The sequence below is a fragment of the Heterostelium album genome (assembly GCF_000004825.1).
Source record: "Heterostelium album PN500 unplaced genomic scaffold PPL_contig26, whole genome shotgun sequence".
Taxonomy (NCBI): domain Eukaryota; phylum Evosea; class Eumycetozoa; order Acytosteliales; family Acytosteliaceae; genus Heterostelium; species Heterostelium album.
In genome coordinates this window covers 607825-633060 of record NW_008805103.1, presented here as the reverse complement: position 1 = coordinate 633060, position 25236 = coordinate 607825, and the positions used below count along the sequence as shown (strand labels likewise).

At 32.7% G+C, this 25236-nt stretch overlaps 9 protein-coding genes across 9 annotated transcripts; 4 read left to right on the top strand and 5 right to left on the bottom strand.

The window, feature by feature from the left end:
- Window positions 1–431: 431 nt before the first annotated feature.
- PPL_11968 (uncharacterized protein) lies at window positions 432–1315 on the bottom strand (the record flags this gene model as incomplete). The annotated part of the gene is made up of 2 exons (XM_020582714.1): window positions 432–570; window positions 690–1315. 2 exons carry the CDS (start codon window positions 1313–1315, stop codon window positions 432–434), a joined length of 765 nt encoding a protein of 254 aa, XP_020427068.1.
- Window positions 1316–2458: 1143 nt separating this feature from the next.
- On the bottom strand, window positions 2459–3912 carry PPL_11967 (heavy-metal-associated domain-containing protein; the record flags this gene model as incomplete). The annotated part of the gene is made up of 2 exons (XM_020582713.1): window positions 2459–2574; window positions 3174–3912. 2 exons carry the CDS (start codon window positions 3910–3912, stop codon window positions 2459–2461), a joined length of 855 nt encoding a protein of 284 aa, XP_020427067.1.
- Window positions 3913–4097: 185 nt separating this feature from the next.
- ap3d1 (delta adaptin) lies at window positions 4098–8137 on the top strand (the record flags this gene model as incomplete). The annotated part of the gene is made up of 3 exons (XM_020582712.1): window positions 4098–4140; window positions 4738–4892; window positions 4997–8137. The coding sequence occupies 3 exons, from the start codon at window positions 4098–4100 to the stop codon at window positions 8135–8137; spliced, it is 3339 nt and encodes a 1112-aa protein (XP_020427066.1).
- Window positions 8138–8316: 179 nt separating this feature from the next.
- On the bottom strand, window positions 8317–13190 carry PPL_11965 (DUSP domain-containing protein; the record flags this gene model as incomplete). The annotated part of the gene is made up of 8 exons (XM_020582711.1): window positions 8317–8370; window positions 8429–8557; window positions 8638–9335; window positions 11992–12014; window positions 12071–12143; window positions 12687–12735; window positions 12848–12877; window positions 13149–13190. 8 exons carry the CDS (start codon window positions 13188–13190, stop codon window positions 8317–8319), a joined length of 1098 nt encoding a protein of 365 aa, XP_020427065.1.
- Window positions 13191–13609: 419 nt separating this feature from the next.
- On the top strand, window positions 13610–14865 carry pkaR (cyclic nucleotide-binding domain-containing protein; the record flags this gene model as incomplete). The annotated part of the gene is made up of 3 exons (XM_020582710.1): window positions 13610–14074; window positions 14145–14602; window positions 14853–14865. 3 exons carry the CDS (start codon window positions 13610–13612, stop codon window positions 14863–14865), a joined length of 936 nt encoding a protein of 311 aa, XP_020427064.1.
- A 242-nt stretch (window positions 14866–15107) lies between these two features.
- On the bottom strand, window positions 15108–18648 carry PPL_11963 (phosphotransferase enzyme family protein; the record flags this gene model as incomplete). Its single annotated transcript, XM_020582709.1, has 6 exons — window positions 15108–15914; window positions 15986–16168; window positions 16266–16443; window positions 16522–16691; window positions 16784–16860; window positions 17784–18648. 6 exons carry the CDS (start codon window positions 18646–18648, stop codon window positions 15108–15110), a joined length of 2280 nt encoding a protein of 759 aa, XP_020427063.1.
- Window positions 18649–19173: 525 nt separating this feature from the next.
- Window positions 19174–20064, bottom strand: phlp2 (phosducin family protein; the record flags this gene model as incomplete). Its single annotated transcript, XM_020582708.1, has 3 exons — window positions 19174–19543; window positions 19618–19758; window positions 19847–20064. 3 exons carry the CDS (start codon window positions 20062–20064, stop codon window positions 19174–19176), a joined length of 729 nt encoding a protein of 242 aa, XP_020427062.1.
- Window positions 20065–20588: 524 nt separating this feature from the next.
- PPL_11961 (uncharacterized protein) lies at window positions 20589–22430 on the top strand (the record flags this gene model as incomplete). Its single annotated transcript, XM_020582707.1, has 1 exon — window positions 20589–22430. The coding sequence occupies one exon, from the start codon at window positions 20589–20591 to the stop codon at window positions 22428–22430; it is 1842 nt and encodes a 613-aa protein (XP_020427061.1).
- Window positions 22431–23087: 657 nt separating this feature from the next.
- PPL_11960 (uncharacterized protein) lies at window positions 23088–25193 on the top strand (the record flags this gene model as incomplete). Its single annotated transcript, XM_020582706.1, has 1 exon — window positions 23088–25193. One exon carries the CDS (start codon window positions 23088–23090, stop codon window positions 25191–25193), a length of 2106 nt encoding a protein of 701 aa, XP_020427060.1.
- Window positions 25194–25236: the final 43 nt, after the last annotated feature.

Below are 25236 nucleotides of genomic sequence, written 5' to 3'. Positions count from 1 at the left end.
GCCAACCAACTAACTAACTAACTACTAACTATCAAATCAATTTGCCGTACACACCACATCACCAATACACCGACCGACCGACCGCCGACCAACATCTTGATTTGTGCCGCTACTACTAAACCGTTACCATCACCATCACCGCCTGACCGACCTACGCCATAACAACTACAGTCGCCAAACTTTCTATTCTTCTCTACCAATTCTCTCTACTCTCTCTCTCTACTCTCTCTACTCTCTCTACTCTCTCTACTCTCGCTCTAATCTCTCTCTTTCTCTCTCTTTACATCTCTATCACCAACACACGCATATTACTTCAGCCATCTACAATTGTCAACTACACACACTTGACCAATTTAGATGCTGTCAACAGTTGTTTTTTTTTGAAAAATAATTTAATAAAAGAAGTAATCTACCCAATTACTTTTGATTGCTTATTCGTCGTCTTCTTCTGACTCTGATTCTTGGTCACTCTTCTCTTCTTCTGACTCTGGTTGCTTTTGCTTCTTTGATGGACGTTCTGGCTCTTCTGATTCTTCATCTCTAGCATTCTTGTTATTATCATTCTTGGATCTGTAGAGAAATAATAAATAATTAAAAAAAAAAAAAAAAGAGAAAAAAAGAAGAAAAGAATAAATTAGTTAATATACATATACATATTTAATTGTTAATTAAATTTAATTGATATTTACTTTGTGCATTCTCTTGACTTGTGTCCGGATTCACCGCAGTTGAAACATGATGGACCTTGACTGTCAGAGTTTGGACAGTCTCTTGAAATATGACCGGTTTGGTTGCACTTGAAACACTTCTTGTCTCCACCGTGACCACGATCGGATCCACCAGACTCGGTACAGTCTCTTGAGATATGTCCGGTCTTACCGCACTTGAAGCAACCGGCAGACGATCCACCCTGAGTGCAATCTCTCGACATGTGACCGGTCTTACCGCAGTTGAAACAGGCACGGTCTCCACCGCTACGGTCGTTTCTCTCTGACTTGTTTGGACACTCTCTCGAGATGTGACCGGTGTTACCGCAGTTGTAACACGATCCAGTGTTACCGGCACCGGCAGCACCGTCGGGACACTCTCTCGAGATATGACCTGGCTTACCGCAGTTGAAACAGTTGTTACCACCACGATCGGAACCACCGCCCTGAGTGCACTCTCTCGACATATGACCTGGCTTACCGCACTTGAAGCAACCACCACCACCGCCACCACCACCGGTACGTGATCCACCACGACCACCTCTGAAACCACCACCGCCACCACCACCACGCGATCCACCTCTACCACGACCTCCTCTGAAAGACATTATTATATATGTGTGTGTAGTTGTTTATATAAAAATATAATTTATATATGTAAATAAAATTTGTTTATATATTGGTATACAGACAACAAAGAGATAACTTGAGTATGTATGGAAAATATATAATAATTTCGAAAGATGAAAATAACAAAACTAAAAAATGTGTTTCAAAATAATAGGCAAGCAGTAATCGTCGTTTGAATTTAAAATTTTATTAAAAACAATTATTTGTTTATTTTTTTTTAGACGTTTTTTTGGCCAAAAAATAAAAAAATAGAAAAAAATAGTTGCAAAGATCTTTGCTTTTACAACGATCAGCCATGCAAATTATTTAATCGAATTCAAAAATATGAAAGTTTTTAAAAAAAAAAAAGAATTAAAATTAATTAAATAAATAAATAATAAAAAAGAATTAAATAAAATTAAATAAATAAAGATATATTGTTCAACACAGGAACGATGTAACTAGCTATCCTGATATTAATTCAAACTGTGACTTTAGCGATTATGGAGAGTTTGAAATGAAAGAAAAGACTGAAGATGCAAAATAATTGAAGTACTTCATCATATAACAAAATATTTTTTGATTTCTTTTATTATTAGCAATCATCAATATAAAAGTTTTTTTGATGGACAAATAATCTTGAGCGATACCGATTATTTGTCAATACAAAAAAACTTCACCATTATTTTGTTAAAACAAAAGAAATCTTTTAAATTTAAATGATTTTTAAAAAGTAAACAAAATTTATATTTATTTATTTATTGATAACAATCTACTTCTTAATTTTAAAATATTTTTTATTTCGCCATTTAAGATTTCAATTTGCAAGAAACAACAATATAATTCCACAATGTGATAATCTTATTTATCAATTTATTTAAGTTATTAATATCAATTTAACAAAATTCATATTTATATATTTTTTTTTGAAGGTTTATTACAGTTAAACTTAAAAAAAAAGATGGGTTAGTATTATTGATAAGTTGTTTTTTAAAAAAAAAATATAAAATCATTTACAATTTTATAATAGTCTTTACAACATCAACTTTTTAAAGGATTTTGACCTCATTTCAATAATATCGTATCAGATTCACTCTGAAAATAGTAATTTTGCACGTGCAAATACTGTGTGGAAGATCGATTCATAGACCGAATGAACAAGATATATCCCGGTCTGTCAAGTAGCTTGTGGAACAATACCAAGAAGTTTCTTGTCTCTTGAAAAGTTTACAACGTTGTTGAATTGATATATTCATAACTTTACAAATAAATAGATAATGAGATTTAAAAATTAAATATTTAAAAATTGTTTTATTTCATTTAAATCATAATAAAATCGATTGTTTTTCATCTTATATTCCGATCCGTTCTGTATCGTCGCTATGTTTCAGGTGAAAGCCAATTCATTGTCGACTTAAAGCGATCGGTAGTGGAGTAGTAGAATTATAAGGGATTCAAATATAGATATCAGTGATCTTCAAGCAATTAAACTGATCTCCAAACAACTGTTTGGTTATTGTAACATGAAGAACAAACAAACAAAAACCAAAAAACTTACAAATTATATACATATTGGATATCTATATTATAATGAATCTAGTGATAAAATATCACTTGATAAAGAGGCCTAACATTTCAAGTTATCTGTTTGTCAAGTGCAAATGTGATTAATTTTGAAGAGGAGGAGGAAAAAGAAGAGGAAAAAGGAGAGGATTCTTTAGTGAGCTAACACTATCTTTTTTATTACTATTATTATTAATATCTTGTTGAAGTTGTTGTTAAGTTTGTTGTTGTTGTTGTTGTTGCTGTTGTTGTTAAAGCAGATTGAATTGATTTCATTTATAATCTACCATTTACCCGTTACCTTTGCAGTATATTTTCTATCTATATTATTGATAAGTTGTTCCAATGAATATGAATAGTCGTTATTATTATTATTATTATTATTGTTGTTATTGTTATTGTTTGATTTTGTTATCGATACGATAGCAGTTGCATTCTCCAAGTAAACGAGTGCCTTTGCCACAGCAGGATATGCATCCAGTGTATTTTTAATTCTATTGGCACAAGACATACAACCAATTCCATCGATCTCTATTTTATATGTTGTACAAGTTGCTTGATTGTTATTGTTATTGTTGTTGTCGTTGTTGTTGTTGTTTGTATTTATATTATTTATATTTATAAAAAAGTTATTTTTGTTATTGTTATAGGTGTTTGTAAATGTATATACAATATAATCTAGTTTTCCTTCGTTTACAATTTGTACGATCTCATTGCTCGAACAGAGTAGTAGCGAGATGGTGAGAGTTATCATTGTTTGTCGGGTCAATCCGAATCTGTAGAAGTTGTAGGCGATCGAGCACACAGTGAGTGCAGTGAATACCGATCGGTATGGATTGAGAATGGCAAAGCCTGCACACGACACCGAGAACACATTCAATACCAACTGAATGATACAACAGGACGATGCAATCAATGCCAACCATGGTGACAACCATGTTGTCCATCTACTACCACCATCACCAACCCTAACATTTTCACCAACACTCTTTAAATCTTTCTCACCATCATTATTATTATTTTGTTGTGCCATGACTTTGTTATTATTAAACAATTACTACTATTATTATTATTATTATAACAATATATAAAAATATATCAATCTAATTTTATAAATAAATGAGAGTGGTGTGTTTGATTGATTTAAATCTTTTACAGCTGAGTCATCTAACGGAAAACAACATTCCAATGGAACACTTTTAAACCATGAAAAATAAAATGGAACGCAAAAATAAATTCCATGTGGGTGACACGTCAAATTGTAAGTGAATACTGGTTATTTTTAATATTATTTTTTTTTTTTTTAAAAATATCTTTTTTTATGCATAACAAAATACTTTTTTCTGTATTATAAATAACTAATTTTATATACTTGTTTCAATAATTATTTTCATGAATATGAGAAATCTTTAAAAAATAAATATAGAAACAATGCAATGTTGTATTTTTTAATCACTATTTTTTTTAAAAACAAATAAAAAAAAAAAATTTTACCAAATTTATTCATAATTTATTCCTTTGTTCTCTTTTTGAATTATATTATTTATTGATAATGTATTAGAGATACAAGGAAAGTAATTACCTCACTACTTTAATTCTTTGATTTTGCGAAAAAAAAAAAAAAATACTTTAAAAAAATTTTTGAAATGAAAAAAGCAGAGCAATTTTCATAAAGCCAAGTTGCAACATTTTACTTTGTTATTTTTTTTTATATTGAATGATATCGTTTATAGATTAAATTTATTAAGCATAACAACAACAACATTGAATATTTATATTATACATAAACAATTAAACAATAGATAGATAAAGAAAAATAAAGAGGATTATAGATAGTTAGGATAGATAGTCAATATAGATATGTTTGAAAGAACATTGGCAGACCTCGTAAGAGGTATTAGAAATCATAAGAAGAATGAAGAGAAGTTCATTAATCAATGTATTCAAGAGATTAAAATGGAGTTGAAAGGTGATATCTCAAAGAAAACATTGGCTGTTCAAAAGTTAACTTATGTAAGTTGTTGTTGTTGTTGTTGTTGGGAAATGTGTGTTTATAAAGATATAATGACGAATCAATAATTAATAACGATGTTGATTGAATTGAATTGAATCTTTAGATTTCAATGTTGGGATATGATATTAGTTGGGCGGCATTCAATATTGTCGAGGTGATGAGTGCCACCAAGTTCTCGTCGAAGCGTGTCGGTTACTTGGCCGCCAGTCAGAGTTTCAATGAGGGAACCGAGGTGATTACGCTGGCAACCAATCAGATTCGTAAGGATTTCCTCTCGAATCAATACGAAGCGTATCTAGCGTTGAATTGCTTGTCGAACATCTGCACACCGGACTTGGCGCGTGACCTCGCCAACGACTTGGTGTCGCTGCTATCCACCCAGAAGACACATATCCTCAAGCGTACTATCACCGTGATGTACAAGATCTTCTTGCGCTATCCAGATTCGCTGCGTCCAGCATTCCCAAAGCTGAAGGAGAAGCTCGAGGATCCCGAGCCGTCCGTCGTCTCCTGCGCGGTCAACGTCATCTGCGAACTCGCCCGTAAGAATCCAAAGAACTACTTGACACTGGCACCCGTACTCTTTAAGATCCTCACCAACAGTACAACCAACTACTGGATGTTCATCAAGATCGTCAAGTTGTTTGGCGCGCTCACCCCGCTCGAGCCCAGACTCGCCAAGAAGTTGGTCGACCCGCTCACCAACATCATCAACACCTCCTCGTCAATGTCGCTACTGTTCGAGTGTATCCAAACTTGTATCATCGGTATCAGCGATAATATCCCACTGATGAAGCTGTGTATCTCCAAGTTGCGTACGCTGATCGAGCATCACGACCAGAATCTAAAGTATCTCGGTCTGCTCGCGCTCAGCAACATCATGAAGATTCATCCCAAGGCTGTTTCCGAGCATCGTGAACTCGTACTCAATTGTTTGGACGACGAAGATATCTCTATTCGTACACGTGCACTCGACTTGCTCACCGGTATGGTCAACAAGAAGAACATCCACGAGATCGTCTTGAAGTTGTTGCAACACATCGATCTTGCCGAGGGCGCCTACAAGGAGAAGATTCTCGAGAAGATCATCGAACTCTGCTCACTCGGAACCTATCAATATATCACGGATTTCGAGTGGTATATCAATGTCCTGACTCGTCTCTCAGAGATCCACGAGACTGTCCACGGCAAGCTGATTGCTTCGCAGCTGTTGGACGTTGTCATTCGTGTCAAGGTGGTGAGAGCATACAGTGCACGTGCTATGATCAACTTGTTAAAGAATCCAAAGTTGATGTCCAATCCAAAGGAGAATGGAATCTGCGAGGTTCTCTATGCTGCCGCCTGGATCGTCGGTGAGTTTAGCGGTTACCTCAACCAGCCACTCCAATCGCTCGAGGCATTCCTTCAGCCAAGAGTTTCCATCTTGCCCGCTCACATTCAGTCGGTCTACATGCAGAACATCTTGAAGGTGTTTGCTCATGCCTGTGCCAGCGCCAACGGCGAGCAACCAGAGAACTTGGATCTCGACGAACAGACTTCGCCCGTCGAGTTGGAGCAGATCTCGACAGAGACAATCGACGAGTGTCTCACCGTTCTCAAAGATCGTTTGCCACTCTTTACCCAGTCGATTCACATCGATGTCCAGGAACGTGCATGTCTTGTCAATGAGATTATCAAGTTCTACTCGACTAGCAAGGATCAAGGAACAAACATCGCCAGCGAGTTGGTCGGTCTTTTCACAGAGGCACTCAACCCCGTTGCACCAAAAGCACAAAAGAAGGTGCCAGTCCCCGAAGGATTGGACTTGGACGCCTGGATCAACGATCCAAAACTTCAGGAACTCGAAGAGTCTGACGAATCCGACAGTGAAATCTTTGGAAAGTACAATGAAGAGTCAGACGAGGAACACACTCGTCAGCCAACCAAAGAGGAGTTGGCACGTCAAAAGGAAGAGAGATTGAAAAAGCAAGCAAACAATCCATATATGCTCGGTAATCGTGGCAAGCAACAACAACAACAACATTTGGATCTTGGTGACGAACCAACTCATATTCCAGTTGCCAAACTTCCAGAAAACATGGGTCCAGTAATTGTCGGTGGTCGTTTCGACTCACTCGAAAAGAAGAAGCCATCCAAGTTGAAGAAGAACATTGCTATCGACACAACCACAGAGATGCCAGAGGGAGCCAAAGAATCGGATAGTGAAGACGAGCGTCGTTCCAAGAATACCAAATCCGACGCGCTCAGTGCCATCAATTTAGATGAACCACTTGGCGCCAACGAAGTATTGTACTCCAACAGACATCGTACCGATATTATTCGTGATCGTGAAGCTGCTGAGCGTGCAAAGGCTGCTGCCGCTTCAAGAAAATCATCACCCAAAGTCGGACAACAATCACCAAACTACACTGAGCTCGCCAGTCCAGAGATCACTGGAGCCGGAAAGACAAAGAAGTCATCAAAGAAAGGAGAACAATCATCATCGTCAAAGAAATCAACAGCGGCTGCTCCAGCTCCAGTTGTTGTTAAGAAACCATTGGTATTCGTAGCGGTTTCCAATTTGGCAGAGAATGAATTCTTCAATGTCACTTATGACCTTCGTGTTGTCGATGCCACCGCAACACCGGATCAACTGAAATTGACAATGAAAATTCAAAACAAGAGTGATGAAGATCTCTCCGATGTCAAGCTCAGCGTCAAGCCAGCCGAAAACACCCTCTCGCTGGTTGGTGGTGAAGAAGTTCATGACATTGGTATCATTGAATCTGGATCATCGACAACCATAACACAACTCTTCAAATCCGAGAATATCTTGGCTGCCGCACAAAACCCAATTCAATTCTCGTTGTCTGCCACTCCATCGTCGTCACCGGACGTCACCGTTGGCTTTGAAGTCGCTACACCCATCAATTTCTTTATTGTCGGACACCGATTGACCAAAGACAAGTTTGCCGATATTCTACAAAACTCTGGTCAGATGCCACTGTCCAGTGTCAAGGTAGCAGGAGTCACCTCGCAGTCGTGCATCGATGGACTTCGTGAACGTCTTCAATTTGAAGTTGTTCAAATCCATCCATCCGGTTCAACCATTTCCTTCTATGCAAAGACCGTTCAACAACACCACATTGCAATGTTATGTAAGGATCGTGACGGTGTTGCATGTTTCGATGTAAAATCATCAGATGCCACTCTTTCACAACTTATCACCAAAGAAATTAAATCTCAATTCACTGTATCAAATTAATATCAAAAATAAACTATAATAAAACAATTATTTCACCTGATAGGATATTGGTCATTCCATTGAGATTTAGAGATTTAAATTAAATTAAATTTTATGCTTTTTATTGTTGTTAATGTTTTTTTTTTTTTTTTTTTGTGTTTCATAAAAACTGTGATGCAACGTTTAAACCTTTGATTAATTTAATGTTTTAAATCTATCTTTGTTGAGATTATCTTTTTCTCCACTATGCGAACCTATAGGAAAATGAAATTAGAAATTTATTTTTAATATAAAGTTAATTTGAATATATACCATTTGATCTTCAGTTAACAAAGTTTTTTCAACTTTTTTTTTGTCCTCCAGCTTCGAAAAAGGCTTTCCTTGATGATCACCCCAAAAGTCACAATTATATGGACTTAGATACATTTCATCACATACTCTCTGATGTTAATAGTAAAAGTATTGTTTTGATAAAAAATTAATATATTATTCTTAAAAAAATTTGAAAGTTTTTTACTTACTTCTTTAATTTCCCATATTGTATTATCATAAGAGACACAGAGATTGAGAATTTTATTTGGGTTTGAAGCCAAATAAAAATTTAAACTAAGAGTAAGATTCTCCATATCAATTTGAGGAATATTATTAAAGTCTCTTACAATTCTTCTAATCTCCGTATCAGATCCAAACTCCTCCGAAAAGTATTTCCAAACTTCTTCAGGAACAGCAACTATATCCATATAGTAGTCCTCTTTAAGATGCAGTGATCCAGGATTCAGGAGATGTTTATTATGAATTTTTCTTAAAACTTTTCCTTCCTTTTTATTGGACTCCCAGTCTTCATACCAATCTCTTGGAATGATGAACCATTTACTATGTAAAATGGGTTTTGTTGAGATTTTCTTCTTGATTTGATCCTTCTTTTTTCTTTCTTCCGGATCCAATAGTAATACCGTTTCTGAGTTTGAAAAGCTTCTTAAATTTGGGTCGAAGATAACTGTGTTCGGCAATGGCGAAGGAATTGATAATCTAGGAAGTGGGGTAGAGGTGTCTGAGGATGATTCTGAGGAGGATTGATCTTTTTGGTCAGGATCAAAATTAATGGGAAGGTCTCTTTGTGGTAAACTATTAGTATCCTTCGATAATGGTTCATTTGAACCATAATAGCTAATCATATCTAAAATTAGTCGATTAAAGATATGGGGATTCGCGATCAATCCTATATAAAAAAATATATTAATATCTATATTTGGACGATTAAATATAATAATTTTTGATGCCTGATGGATTTGATCCGGTGACAATTCTTTCGATTCTTCTAATCTAAGTAATAATCCTGACTGTGGAGTATCCATCTGGATATAGAATAAATGATTGTTAAAATTTTTGAAATTTTTTCTAATATTATTAAATTTAATCTTTCGAATTTTCTAGATATTAAATTTTAAATTTTAGTTTTTACCCCAAACTAAAACAAACAAGTTGAAATTCAATTTTTTTGTAATTTTTTTAAACTGGAAAGCTACATATATATAAATATTTCAAAAATAAATAAAAAACTATTCTACAAATTTGATTTTACAATGGCTCAAATATTCAAATTTTGATCATTATTTTAAGTTTCTAACAAATTCATCAAAAAATTTGAAACAGTTTTGTGCGTTGCCACAAATTTTTTTTTTTTTTGATACATTTTTTGGATATTTAAGTTTTTTGAAATGCCTGATTGTATTTATTGCATTATTTCACTTTTTTTATTTTGAAAAATTAGTGTGTAGTTATTTGAAAAAAAAAAGTGAAAAAGACTCATTCTAAATCTAAAACTCAAGTTATTAAATTAAAAGATAAGAGTTTCTTTTTATTTATTTATTTTTATTTTATTTTGCAAAATTGACACTTATATTAAAACTGAGCTGAGTTGATGATGTCTTTTTAAGTTCATTTTTTTTTTGATTTTTTGTTTTTTTGTCTAAAAAAATAGATAGATCTAAAAACCAAAGAACTACTCTATGCATATGTAAAAGCAACTATATACAAATGATGTCCACAAGCTATCCAAGACTTAATTACAACAGATAAGCCTGTTTGTTAAACAGAAGGACTTGACAGCCCTTTTCTACCTGTCTAAGTGGGATCAATATATATTAGTCGTAAGATGAAAAAGAAGAGATACCAAGTACGGGATTCTATATGAGTGATGATAGATTGTATAATCAAACAGAGAGCCGCCTGCACAACCAAGCTACCTATAGGTTCAACAAGACAGCACGGTGATAGATTTGAAAACCTAGAAACCACTTACCCTGGTGAGAAGAGATAACACCTATTTGGGTATAGGTGGCGATGAAGTTGTAACTCTGGTCTCTCTAAAGAGTGATACATCATAATTTGGTAGAAACATCTAACAAAAGAATATTATTAATTTTCTAATAACACTAAAATAAACTATCTTTATTTATTTCTAAATATAGGATTGGCGTAGTAGTGTGTTTGGGTTAACTAATATAGTAATGTACATTGATTATCATTATAAAAAGAGATAGCAGATATGAGCCTTTTTTCGAATTTAGTTGTTCGAAATTTACTCGGTTTCCTCTTTTTACTTAAAAAGGAAATTATTGTGAAAAAATTATTTTAAAAGTTTTTTTTTGTTTTTTTTTTTTAATTTTATCACAAGTGGTGTCGAATCAAACAACCCATTTATGATAACTTGAACCAAACACTTACAAATTTAAATTACAAAAAAACATAACAGAACATAACAGATAATATAATAAATAAATCATACAACAATCATCATCAAAAAAAAAAAAAAATAGAAAAAAAGTAAATTTAATAATAGATAAAAATAACACCAGTGTTTGTGTGATTGTGTTTTTTTTCTTTTTTAATTTATAAATATCTATAATAACCAATGAACAAGTAAAATCAAAAAAAATCGTGTTTAGTTTTGTAAGACACAGGGGTGCATTTATTATCTCTACCTAACCTATGCTATCCTAGGATCGAGACAGAATATACAATTTCTTTAATTATATTATATTGATATGTTTAGTGGTAGGGGAGTGAGAATTGTATTATTTTGATACATCAAATACACACGCACACACCAAATAAAAAATAATAAAAATAATAAAAATACACCATCACCATTACCATCATCATCATCATTATCATCATCATACTACTACTACTACTACATTATCATCATCTCATATTCATTATAACATTACATTATTATTTTCTTAATTTTCAATCAGAACAGAAGTGAGTGAGTGATTCAATCAATCAATCAAGTAATCAAACAATCAAACAATTAATCAGTCAGTCAGTCAGTCAGTATAGTCAACAATTAAACCTAAACAGAATAGAGATAAGATAGATTTAATAGGACATTATATAAATATAGTAAATTCTATTTATTTGGATTTCATTTTCCCAAAGAGATATTATTATTATTATTATTATTATTATTATTATTATTATTTGGAATAATATTATATTGATTCAGACAACAATAACAACAACAACATTGTAAAGTGAAAAAGTTGTAGTTTAAACCACATTTTACTCGTAAGTAAATTTTACAACCTTTTGTGTTTTTTGGTGTTAATCCTATCTATTTGTATGTCTGTAGTTATATATAATTAATTTTGGGTGTGTGGATGTATGGATGGATGGATTTATATATGGTAGTTTTGATTTTTTTTCAATTAATTAAATGAAAAGAATTAATTGACTCGACTAAATTGACTTATTTACTGACTGACTGGTTGACTGTCTGACTTATTTACTGACTGATTTGATTATTTTGTCCTTGTTGTGTCTTGTTAGTTGGTGGAGTTTCAATAACAATCGTATCTGACGTTTATTACTTGCTTTCAATTTAATGATTTCTCTATCATTATAAAAAAAAACAATAAAAAAAAAAGTAAAATCTAACAAAGCACAAACAAACATCCTAACATAACAATCGATTTAGATTTGAAATAGATATTTACACAAGACGATAGATAGATAGATTGTTCTAATATTTTACATGTAGAGTATATATAAGTAATACTACCATTTTATTTCTTTTTGACATTATAAATAAAGCTGATAAAAAAAAGGTACTAGTACAAATATTATCATGATAATATTTATAACCATCAATCATCATCAGTCCATTTCAAATTAATATTGATATTTAAAGAACGAAAGTGATTTATTATATGTATTTACTTACATATGTAACGACTTTGTCATTCTATCAGTCAGTCAGTCAGTCAATCAATACAAACAACCCAATCAGTCACAGACCATCATCAAACAACAAATCAATAAGCACATTAAATTTTATTCGCATTTTATATTGCTACTGTTAAAACAATTAAATTGTTTGCTTTTTTATTTGATTGTTGGTTTGCTTGTTATCCTTTTGGTGTAGTGATAATAGTACAATCGATACAATCAAATACATATTTAGTTGGAAAAAGAAATAACCAACACCTTATATTTCACTACAACCCACCTAAATGTTTTCTTTTAAATCGATATTATTTTATTCATAAATATTGCCATTCCATACTACCAATAAATGTATTTAAATGACATAACACAACACAACACTCACTACCCTATCAATCTATTTAAACAATCATCATCATTAATCAAACAAATCTATCTTTCAAACTTTAAATTTTGTTTAATTAGTTAGTTAGTTTTTTATTATTAAAACAAAAAATTAACAACAATTGTATAACTAAATATTTGTATAAACTAAAATAAAATAAAATTATTTACTTACTATTGTAATAGCATATCAATCATATCACATCACATTATAATTGTACTAAAAATAAACAAACTCTATACCAAATATATATTATATATAAAATATATATATATCATTAAACACAACAACAACAAACCACATAAATAGTAGTAACAATTTTGCATTTCCCTCACATAATATTATCGCACACATCAGCTTCACTCCTAATTTATTAATTTACTCACTCCGCATTCTTTTCTATTACCAAATATATACAATTTTATCTAAATCATCATCATCAATCTTTATAAATCTCATTGTTATTGTTGTGTAATAAATAAAAAAAAATTAATTATCCTCAGTTGCACCCTCACTCAATTTATTAATTTATTTTTACAAACACACACAATTTCACTTATTTTGCTTTTTTTTCATTTAAATTAATTTTAAATTAATTTGTTCATTAATTTATTATTATTTATTATTTTTATAGATATTATATCATCAAATTCAATACAATTTTAATTCATTTTTTATTATTATAACTAATATATTCTATTCTCTCTCTATTTGTATCTTTTCTTCTCTTATCATAAAACAATAATAATAATAATCATTTAATAATTAATTATAACAGATTTATTTATATATATTTATTTTCAATATTACAAATAAACAAATAAACAAACAAATCAATATTACAATAATATAATAAATAATAAAGAAAAAGGATGAAAATGACAAATGGTTCTAATCAGACAGCAACAGAGAAGGCAAATATCAGGACGAACTCAAGGATGATGGATGAACATGGAAACATTCTTAGTAAACGTCGTGGTGCTATCAGTAGTGAGTCGCTCGGTGAGCAACCGGTCAATGCCATTCCGACTATACCGAAATCAGAGGAGACACAACAACGTCTAGATCAAGCTTTGAAAAAGAATATTATGTTTAGTCATCTAGAGGAAGAGGAAAGAAATTCAGTGTTTGCCGCTATGTTTGAAGTACACTACAAACAGGGTGATGTCATCATCAAACAGGGTGACGAAGGTGACAACTTTTATGTCATCGATCAAGGTATCTGTGATATCTATGTAAATAAGGAGAATCAACCACCACTTCACGTGATGGATGTATATGAAGGTGGTAGTTTCGGTGAGTTAGCGTTAATCTATGGAAGTCCAAGAGCTGCAACAGTTATTGTAAGTTAATTGTTGTTGTTGTTTTTTGTTTAAAGAGTATTAAATATTGATTGATTGATTATAATTGTAGGCAAGAACAGATGTTAGACTATGGGCAATAGATAGAATGACTTATCGTAGAATTTTGATGGATACAACTATAAAGAAGAGAAAACTGTATGAGAATTTCTTGGAAAAGGTTTCGATACTCAGACATTTGGATAAATACGAGCGAGTCAGTTTGGCAGACGCTCTGGAACCTAGTGCGTTCCAAGACGGTGATATTATTGTACGACAAGGCGAGCAAGGTGATAAATTCTATATTATTGTCGATGGTGAGGTCAAGGTGACAACCAACGGCGTCGAAGTATCGAGACTGCATAGCTCAGACTATTTCGGTGAGATTGCACTCTTGACTGATCGTCCTCGTGCCGCCACCGTAACAGCGGTCGGACCCACCAAATGCGTAGAGATGGATCGTCAAAGATTTAACAGACTGCTTGGACCTTGTGAAGATATCTTGCGCAGAAACATGGAAATGTATAATCAGTATATGTCCACACCCAACAAACCAAATCAATTGTAGTTATGCTTAAGTTAAACACGCACCATCACCATCACCAATACCAACACATCAACTAAAAAGTAAAGAAAAGAAATCAACATCAACAACAACAGTCCAATTTAAACCAACTAACCAACTAACCAACTAACCAACTAACCAACTAACTAATCAACCAAAAACAACAACAACAACAATAATATTATTAATAATATGATATCCCTAATTTTGAAAAAGAACAAGGGAATAAAATTACATTGAAGCAGTGTAAGTTTTGTACAGTACACATAAATATATATAAATATATATTGAATTAATAAAAAAAAATGAAAAACAAAAAAAGAAAGAAATTTATTTTTAAAAAACTAAATAATAATAATAATCAATGTACAATCAACCTCTTTTTTTTTTTTTTTAAAGAAATAATTATATTGTGTTTGGTTTTGTTTTGTTTTGTTTTATTTTGATTTATTTTATTTGATTTATATTATATTAGAATCTTTGATTCTGGTGTGAATACTTCATTAGTTGACTCTTAAAGTCATCGACTGGTGTTGGTTGTAGAATTCTGGTGGTAGATGTTGGAGATACAGATGTTGGTGTGAGAATGGGCGATTCAGTTGGCGATGGAGTCTTCTTTTTGATGTTGATAGCGAGTGAGAATCTTCTTGATTTCTTTCTTTCGTGACCTGATGACGATGTCGATGATGTAGATGATACCGATCCGATTGGGTGTTGTTGTGGGTGTAACAGGTTGTTGTTATTGTTATTGTTGCTGCTATTGTTGTTGTTGTTGTTTGTTGGTGAGCCTGACAGTAGAGACAGTGGAGGTGGTGATTTATTAGAGGTCGACGATGTGAGTGGCGATGAAAACGGTGAGGATGGATTATTGTTAATATCTTCGGTGTCTTTGACACGATTGAATATCTTATTCTTTAATCTATCCATCTCTATATCATTTCCATTACTATTATTATTACCACTGGTATTGTTGTTGTTATTTGTTTGTTGTTGAAGCTTCTGTTTTAGTGCCATTTTTTGTTGAGTTGTAATTTGTGGTTTTGGTTCTTTGGGTGTGAGAATTTCATCTGGTCTTGAAGTATGTACAGAGATGACATCCTTTTCGTCGATGTGTTCATAGTTTCGACTGTTGATTCTATAGTCCCTGATACTGAAGCTCGACAGTGAAACTGTGAATCCAATCGAATCGAGAATTGGGAAGAGTACAAATTCCGAAACTGCAATAATTATCACTAGAATATCTACAAAGAAAAATGCATAATATAGTGCTTGTGTTTGCTATAATAAAAATAATAAGGTTAAAATTAAAGTTCATTTCCAAATATTTTAATATATATATTTTGTATTACCTTTATATCCAAGAAAAATATTAAAATACGAGTTGCCAATTCCAATGGTAAGAATAGTATAAAGCATAATGCTGATAATTTGATTCTGCTGAGTAGATTCTTATTCATTAATGATCTGGCGAATTTTCTTGATATTAAAACTTGATGATTTGATGATTTTGTTAATATAATAAAGGGTTCGAACTATTATTATTATTATAAGTTTACTTTACTTACCAAAGAAAAACAAAAAGATTATAAAGAATATGGCGAAAACTATAGTCGATATGATTGGTATTACACATTTATTGGCTTCATCATCGTAGGTATTCCAAAATTGATTGGATGGTTTCTTTACATCCGATGCAGCTATAATAAGAATTGCAATATGGAGAATTACCACCGGAATAGTAACTAATATCGATCGTTTTACAACATAATAATTTGGATCATCTATATACAAAGAACTTCTCTTTGGACTAAAAAAATAACAACAAGATGATGATGATTGGTTAATATTGCTTATTTTCTAGAGTTTAATTAATTGTATATAATACCTTGTTTTTGATTTAAGAATAAATAAGAATACAATAAAAAACAATGGTTCTGCGCTGCCGACAGTGAAGAATAGATGTAGACTACAAACATATTTATAGTAACGTGGATTCGAACCGAAAAGTCCTCCATCTGAATACCATAGAAATTGATTACCAAGTAACAGAGCGAGCTAGATAATATTGATCTGATTAGTCTTCAAGATTCGTGAATGTGTATGTGTTTGATAATGATTAATGATTAATGATCAATGATCAGACTTACAATCCAAATGAATGCAGACCCACATATAATCGATCTGACAATCCAATATCTATTGAATTCTAAATGTCGATATTTAGCTATTATATAAATGACTGTACCAAGCGCACACAGCACCAATAGTGCAACAATAAACTCTATCCATCCTAATATTCGAATCCATGGATCCATGATATGATTGATGGTTTCCCCCAAATTTTTATATTTAAATCGATTTAAATACTATAATAATAATAATAATATTTTATACTATATTTAGAAAAGATTACAACAACAACAATCTATAAAAAAAGAATATATAATATTTTTCTCAAAATACATAATAATAATAAATAATGATTTTAAAGACTTTTTTTGTTTTTTTTTGAAATAAATAAATAATAAATACAACAAATAGATTGGCTGATTGACTAAATATAAACTTAACTATTAATTAGTATTTACTATGAAATTAAGAAATGAGGATTGACGATTGATTGATTTTGTGTAATAGTATATGTAATAATACAATTAAAAATTAAGAAAATTTTAGCAGTAACAATAACACCGTTAATAATTTTTGATCAAAAATTGATGAGATTTTCTAAAAAAAAAAATATTAAAAAGGGGGAAAGTGTATTGGCACCAACACCATCTTTTTTAACATAATGATAATCTTTTTTTTTTTTTTTTGTTTTGCAAAAATAGTTTTGTCCAAATTTTGGTTTTCAAAAAACTTTTTTTTTTTTCTAATAATGGATCTCAATCATGTTTGCACAAAAAAGTATTTTTAGATTTGAATTTATCATGATCAGTCAGATAAAAATAATATTTCAAAAAAGATGATAATCTTTTTTTTTTTTTATAAATTACATATATTCATATTCATATATTTTTTTGATTTTATTTTTTTTTTAGAATAAATTTAAATTGAAACTTTTCTCATTAGCAAAGTAATCAGTCATCTTTTTACAGAATATAGCCATTGGGTGTTCTGGCGCGAGTTCATTGAGAGCCGAACTACAGAAACGAACATAGAGTTCACGTCTGATTGTAACCATACGTTCGAGACGCTTTCTATCGACTGGTCCTTCAATTGGTTCGTATCCCTCTAGCAGCCATTGTGTATATTGTTTGGCGCTGGCGTTCTCTGGAGCTGCTCCCATTGTCGATCCGTGTTGCTCGAGTGTAACGACACCCCAGATCGGTGCGGACAAATCGTAGAGAAGATAACCACTCTGTAGCTGATCCCAATCGAACATCGATACCATCTTGACATCGGGTTGCCAGAAGTAGTTACTCGGGTTGACGTCGCCGTGTATGATTCCAAAGTGTTGAGAATCGTTCTCCACCGCAAGATCGAGTGGATCCACTTGGTAGCTAGCGAGTATCGAATCGTGGAGGGTTGTCCAGTGTCTGGCGGTACTAGCTAGATCCGGATTTTCCACTTGGAATCGCCGGGTGAGTTGATGTAGCTTTCCAAACCATTGGCCGAGCGCCACTACAATCTCTTTGTTTTCCAACCATCGCCATTCAGTATAGACAACTGGCTCGCCTTTAGCGAATCTATAGAGACATATAATTACACATGGATCATCCATTACGACAAGCGACTCATTGGTGATGTTACTCTTCAGAGCCGGACATACTTCGAGTCCGTTATCAGCAAGATAATCCAACAGCTTAACTTCCAACCTGGTAGAATCTATACGACGTCTTTGTGGGTCTGGAGTTGCACGTAAAATTAGCTTTTCACCATCTTTTCCAGTTGCAATATATGTATGATTTTGACTGGATTTGATGCATTCACCAACAGTGACACCCCAATGTTTCTCAGCAGTAGAGCTTAGTTTTTCTAAATCGATAGCTATTGTTTCGAAAAGTGGCATTGTTAATGATTTATGATTGATTTATTTCAGTTGTTGTTGTTATTGAAATGAAAATAATGACTCTCTTTTTTTATTAGTTCACATTAGATCAATAATATTACCAATTAGGATTGCAGTTGTTAAATTTCACACCATCAAAAAATAAAACAACCTTTTTTTTTTTTTTTTTTTTTTGAAAAAACAATAATTAGATAAATACCCCATGTTTTTGAACAGCAAAACTATTATCATTCTAATCATTTTCCCACTTTAATGTCGTGTTCAAAACGTATAAGTGCGTAATTCAGCAAATATCATTAATGATTTTTATTTTTGGTAATAGTGTTGATATTAATCTGCACATATTAGCTGAATTAGAGTGGAAATCAATGGACATTGAGTTATTTAGAAATAGTTAGTTACATTTTTTATTTATAATTTTAATATGGTTTATTTTTGATTGTTTTTAAAGATTGTAGACTATATCATTACAGTTTTGGTGTTGTTGTTGTTGCTATGCTATGTAACAGTTGTTTTATTTTTCGATTAATCGTCGTCAGAGTAATCATCGTCAGAATCTTCTATACGTGCACGATTTGAGTTTAATGATTTCGAGGTGGTTGTGATGTTGGTTTTCTTTGCTGTTCTTGGATCTTCTTTCATTTCAGTCTTGACTGCACCGCATCTCGACAGCCACCACTCTATGTCTTTGGCATTGACTTGATCACCGTACATCTTTGCCAGTGTAATCATCTGATTGACAATCATACCATTGAAATAAACCAAAATAGTTGGTAGGTTTCTATCTGGGTAGTTGTGAATAGCTTCCTCCGATCTAATTCGAACGAACTTGGTTGCTCTATGTTTCTTTGCCAATTCCTTCAAAATTTCATTTACCAACTGACATTGTGGAATACTAAAAGAATGAATTAATAACAAATAAACAAACAAAACTATCTCTCTTTTCACACAAGTAAAATAATAACATACCCATTCTTAAAAAGTAATACTACAACGAAATAACCAGTAGTTTCTGTTACCTCACTCTTATAGGCAGGCTCTGAAATCTCATAAAGTTCACCAAATTTATTTTTCTCTGCTTCCGCTTTCATTTGTGCAATTCTTCTCTGTCTATAAAGTTATTAAAAGGAAGTAAACAAGTAATGTTAAAACCAATAGTTTTGTTTTGTTTTTGTTTTTGTTTTCTTTGAATTCAAACCTTAATTTCTCTAAAACTTGTTCATCTTCATCGTCTTCCATCTCTTTCAAGTCTTCGAGTGAAGCATTATCTAGCTTCTCTTGTTTCTCTTTCTCAGAGGCATATTGTGCAGCCTCTTGAATGAGATCGAATATCTCGTCCTCTGTCAACTTCTTTGGTGGTGCAGCTTTGTTGCCCAACTTTATCTGAATATCATCCCACTCTGTTTCTCCTGACATTCTATTTTTATTCTATTTTTAATTATTATCTTTTTTGAGATGAATGACTTTAAAGTTCTTTCTGTCTTTCGATTAATTTTAATTTATTTTTTTTTTTTTTTTAAAAAATTTTTGATATTTTTTTTTTGGTAATGAATTTATTTAATTTTTTGTGTTCGAACAATAAATAATAACACTTATAAAGACTCAAAATTGTTTAAAATTTTAAACAATTAGTCAAATATGTCAATGGTGTCAAAGATGTCAAAAATGTCAAAATTTAAACTATCACCGTTTTGTGGATAGGTCGACATTATAATCAAAAGAAAATGATGAAAAAAAAAACAAGTGTTGATATGATCATTGGGTTACCTTTTAGCATAGCTTTGATCACCGTTAATTACAACAATATTTTGTAAATACGATTTTTTTAACTTTCTTTTTTGTTTTTGTTTAAAAATGTGGTTTAAACAAAATGATAACAAACAATAGTATAGTGTAGTACAGTACTATTGTTACTCTACTTTTGTTTATAATCGATTCAAATGAATAGTTGTGAGAGTAATAGTAGTCGTTGTAATATCAGCAAATCAATTTGTTTTGATTGTCAAGTGTTATTTTGTTTGGAGAGTTGTTGTCGTTGTTCACAAACCGCCAGCACACTTCATGAAAATCATAAAGTACATATTGGTGGTGGCGACTCAACAATCATTGACCATATTCGAAGCGAGAGAGACAGAGTCTACAATGTCATAAAGTTGCGTTCGTCCATCTATCAGTCATTGACGCAGACAGAGAATGAGATATCAGAAGCATTCGGTGAGCTACACGAACTACTACGATTGGAGGAGTACAAACTACGTAGACCAATCAACAATCTCAAAGATACACTAGAACAACAAATCAACCAACATTTCAACCAATTAAAACATTTAGTTAACATTATCAATAGGAATGACGATATAATTAATAAAAATAATAACAATAGTAGTAGTGGTGATAGTTATAATTATAATCAAGAGGAAGAGAATAACAATATTAGCAACTATCAAATAACTAATATTATCGATAAAATCAATCGATCAGAATGTCTGAAATCGTTAATTGATGATATTGGATATCATTTGTTATCTGAGTTCAGTAATGAACAGTTTGGGAACGAAGAGGATCAAGTAGAGTCTACCGACATAGATATAATGGAACTTGTATTGAAATACTATAGTTCGTTTGTGTTGAATGAAGAGTTACTTGCATCTCCTTCGAGAAATAACACAACTTTCAAATTGGTAGTGGATAAGCCATCTGTCAACAAAGTAAAACAATCAATTAAACAATCATTTATGTTGGTAACTCAGAGATATAGACAACAATTACAACAAGAGCAACAAATGGCTAAACTTTCACTATCCCAATCTAATCTTCAACCTAAATCAGAACAACAACAATATCTACAACAACAATACATATTATCAATCACATGGGATAATAAATTTGCAACATTAATTCAATTACCATGTGGTGGAACAACAACTACAACAACAGGAGGATCTACAGAACTAACAAAACAATCAATTGACTTGGGATTTACATTTAACTTTTCATACAATTCAGTTGTTACTGTAGATGATTGTATCTATATCTTTGGGAATGATTCCCATCAGTTAGCTAATCGATACTTTAGGTTTTCAATTAGAAGCAAATCGATTGATTTCGTGGGTGAAATGACCTCTGGAATCAAAGGAAGTAGTATATCGGCATGCTTCGATGGAATAGACACAGTCTATCTAGTACATAGAAATGATAATGCTATACACAAGTTTACTATTTCCAAACGGCAGTTTGAAAGATACCATCAAGATTTCAACTATAGGAATAACTATTATTCATTCTACTATGACAGTATTATCTACTTTATACCAACACAATCCAATAATAATAATAACAGTATCTATCTATTCGATACTAAATCGAAAGCGATAACACAACACAAAGATCAACTTCTCAACGATGATATCAAATCGGCATGTACAGATGGCGATGGTAATATCTACCTTTATTCAAGTGGTAGCAACCGATTCCAAAGATTCAGTACACATACCAATCAAATAGAGATACTCTGTTCTGCACCATTCAAATTCGAATCGAATATCTACCTATCAATGGTATATCACCAAGCATCACCAACAGCAACAACAACAACAACACAGGATCATGATGATGATGATGATGACTGTCATATCTATATATTAGGTGGTACTTCCAACAAGAAAAACAAGAATTTTAAATATTCTATTCTCAACAATACATGGAGTCAATTCTTTAGTGAAGATGATAAAGATAGAGATTCATGTGCATCTTCCATCGTTTACATGACAAACCAAAAGTAAACAAATAAATAAGTTTTAATAATCTTTATTGTTGTTAACAATTACAATTGTAATTATGTGTTATCATTACCAATTGGTTGTTGGAAGTTCTTCGGGGTAGTATAGTTTTCATCTATGGTTGCTATGTAGGTTGCCACTAAATCCCAAATTTCAGAATCTCCCCACGTTGAGAAAACAGCGACGAAATCGATCGAGTGAACGTGGGTAGTATCGTTTAGACCGGTTTCAATCACCCCGTAGTCTTTGTAATGATAGCCATTCAGTGAGTACGATAGTTTGAGATATCCAATGTTTTTGTTGTTGGTTTCATTCAAGTAATCATAGTTATAAGGAAATCCAATAACAATGGCATGGAAGTGTTTAATACTATCTGAACCAAAAACAACCGTTGGATTACTATCATTATCGGTAAAGTAATATATAATTATTAACTCTATAGATATAACCAAAAAATTCATGAATCTCATCGGATCATTTTTAATTTTAATTTTTTTTTAATTTTTTTGTCAAAAATTTCTAGGAATTTATTAATTATTTGAATATTTGATGGATTCAGATTTATGTCTAAATATTAATTTTATATATATTTATATGTATTGATAGATATATATATATTGACGTTTTTGAATAAAAAAAGAAATGAGAAGATAATTAATCATGGATTGGAATAATAATAATGTTAATCAATATTTTGATATTCAGTGTAATTCATTCTTGGGTATACATTACTTTCAGAGGAACCAACAGCAACTAGATAAACTAATTAGTCATCGAGATTCGATTTCATTCAACGATGAGAGTGCAACTATAATCAATGGTATCAATGCAGAGATAGTATCGATATTGATGAGACAGTTGGATCATCTGCGATGTTCATTGGCCACCTGCGATATGAAAGATAGCTATTCGCCATCGACACAACCCACCACCTCGCGACAGAGTATACCTATCTCCAGTATCGTCAATACCGAGCAGATTCAGATCAGTCGCGACTCCATTAGAAACAGCGTCAATAGAAAAGCGGTGAAATCACTGCTGAGGCGATACAACTCATTGCTCGACGATGAACTGCTTAGACAACAGAACGTTGCAATGAACGAGATGAAGCTGGCATATAAAGATAGACCGTTTCTACATTCGATAGACGATGCATTCAAACTGTTCAACACTAATCAAGTTTCACAGACAATCAATGAGATAAATAGATTATATAATGATAGACAAATACCTATGCCAACACCACCTTCAATACAAACACAAACACCAACAAGCATTCCTACTTCTACTTCCTCTACTTCAGCAATAGCAACAACACAACAAACATACCAACAACAACAATTTAATAATAATAATAATGATGATGATAATAATAATAGATATCAAGTTAAACAACAGCAACAACAACAACAATCAATTCCAACATTTAGAGCACCAATTGCAAAACCATCATTTTCAAATGTAAATAAGGCACCTGCATCGTTACCACCAAAGACAATCGATTTAGATGATGAAATGGATACTACACCTTTAGAGAATTCATTTAAATCTGCAAAAGATCAATTTATAACGGATCAAGAGAAGAAGAACAAGTTAAACAATCAAAGAGCTGCACCGAATCCTATAAAGTCAAACGTTGGAAAAGTGGCAGGTGGAAAGAGAAAAGGTTTTATTTCACCGTATAAGCAAGATGAAGAAGAAGAAGAACAGGTAGTAGAGCAACCAAAGAAAGTAGTAAAAGGAAAACCAACAACAGCAACCGGTGGTGGAAATGGAAGTGGTGGTGGAAGTGCTGCCACTAGTAAGAACGATGAGACAAATCCAAGTGGTATCGATAATGTCAATGGTATTCCACTGGACGACGAACGACTGAGAAACGTAGAGCCGAGAATGTTGGAGTTGATTTGCAATGAGATTCTCGATAAGAAACTCTCGGTCTCGTGGGATGACATTGCCGGTTTGGAGGGTGTAAAGAAACAGATTAAGGAGCTTGCTACCTACCCGTTGTTGAGACCCGACATCTTCAAAGGACTGCGTAATCCACCGAAAGGTCTTCTTTTGTTTGGTCCACCTGGAACCGGTAAGACTATGATTGGTCGTGCCATTGCCAGTGGCGTCAATGCCACTTTCTTTAGTATTTCCGCTAGTTCGCTCACGAGCAAGTGGATCGGTGACGGTGAGAAGATGGTTCGTGCTCTTTTCGCTGTTGCCAGATGCTATTTGCCATCGGTTATATTCATCGATGAAATCGATTCACTTTTAACGCAGAGAACCGACGGTGAGAATGAAGCATCGCGTAGAATAAAGACAGAGTTCTTGGTGCAGTGGGATGGTGTCGCTACAAACTCGGCCGATCGTATGTTGTTGGTGGGAGCGACCAACCGACCTGAAGAGCTGGACGAAGCTGCCAGACGTCGTTTAGTAAAGAGATTGTATATTCCGTTGCCAGAGAAAATTGCACGTTATCAATTGGTGAAACAACTGTTGTCGAACGAGGATAAAGATATGTCTGAGGATGACTATGATCAAGTTGCAGAGCTCACTGAAGGTTACTCTGGTTCCGACATGAAAGCACTTTGCACAGAGGCAGCTATGATTCCCATAAGAGGAGAGATCGATATTCTCAACGCAACGACTGATGCTATTCGACCGATTGCACTTTGTGATTTCAAGGCGGCTTTATCATCAATGAAACCGAGCGTTGCCCAAAGTGAACTCAAAAATTATTTAGAATGGAATAAACAATTTGGAGGTGCAACTTCCTAATGCTTTTTTTTACATTAAAAAATATATTAGTCAGATTTTATTT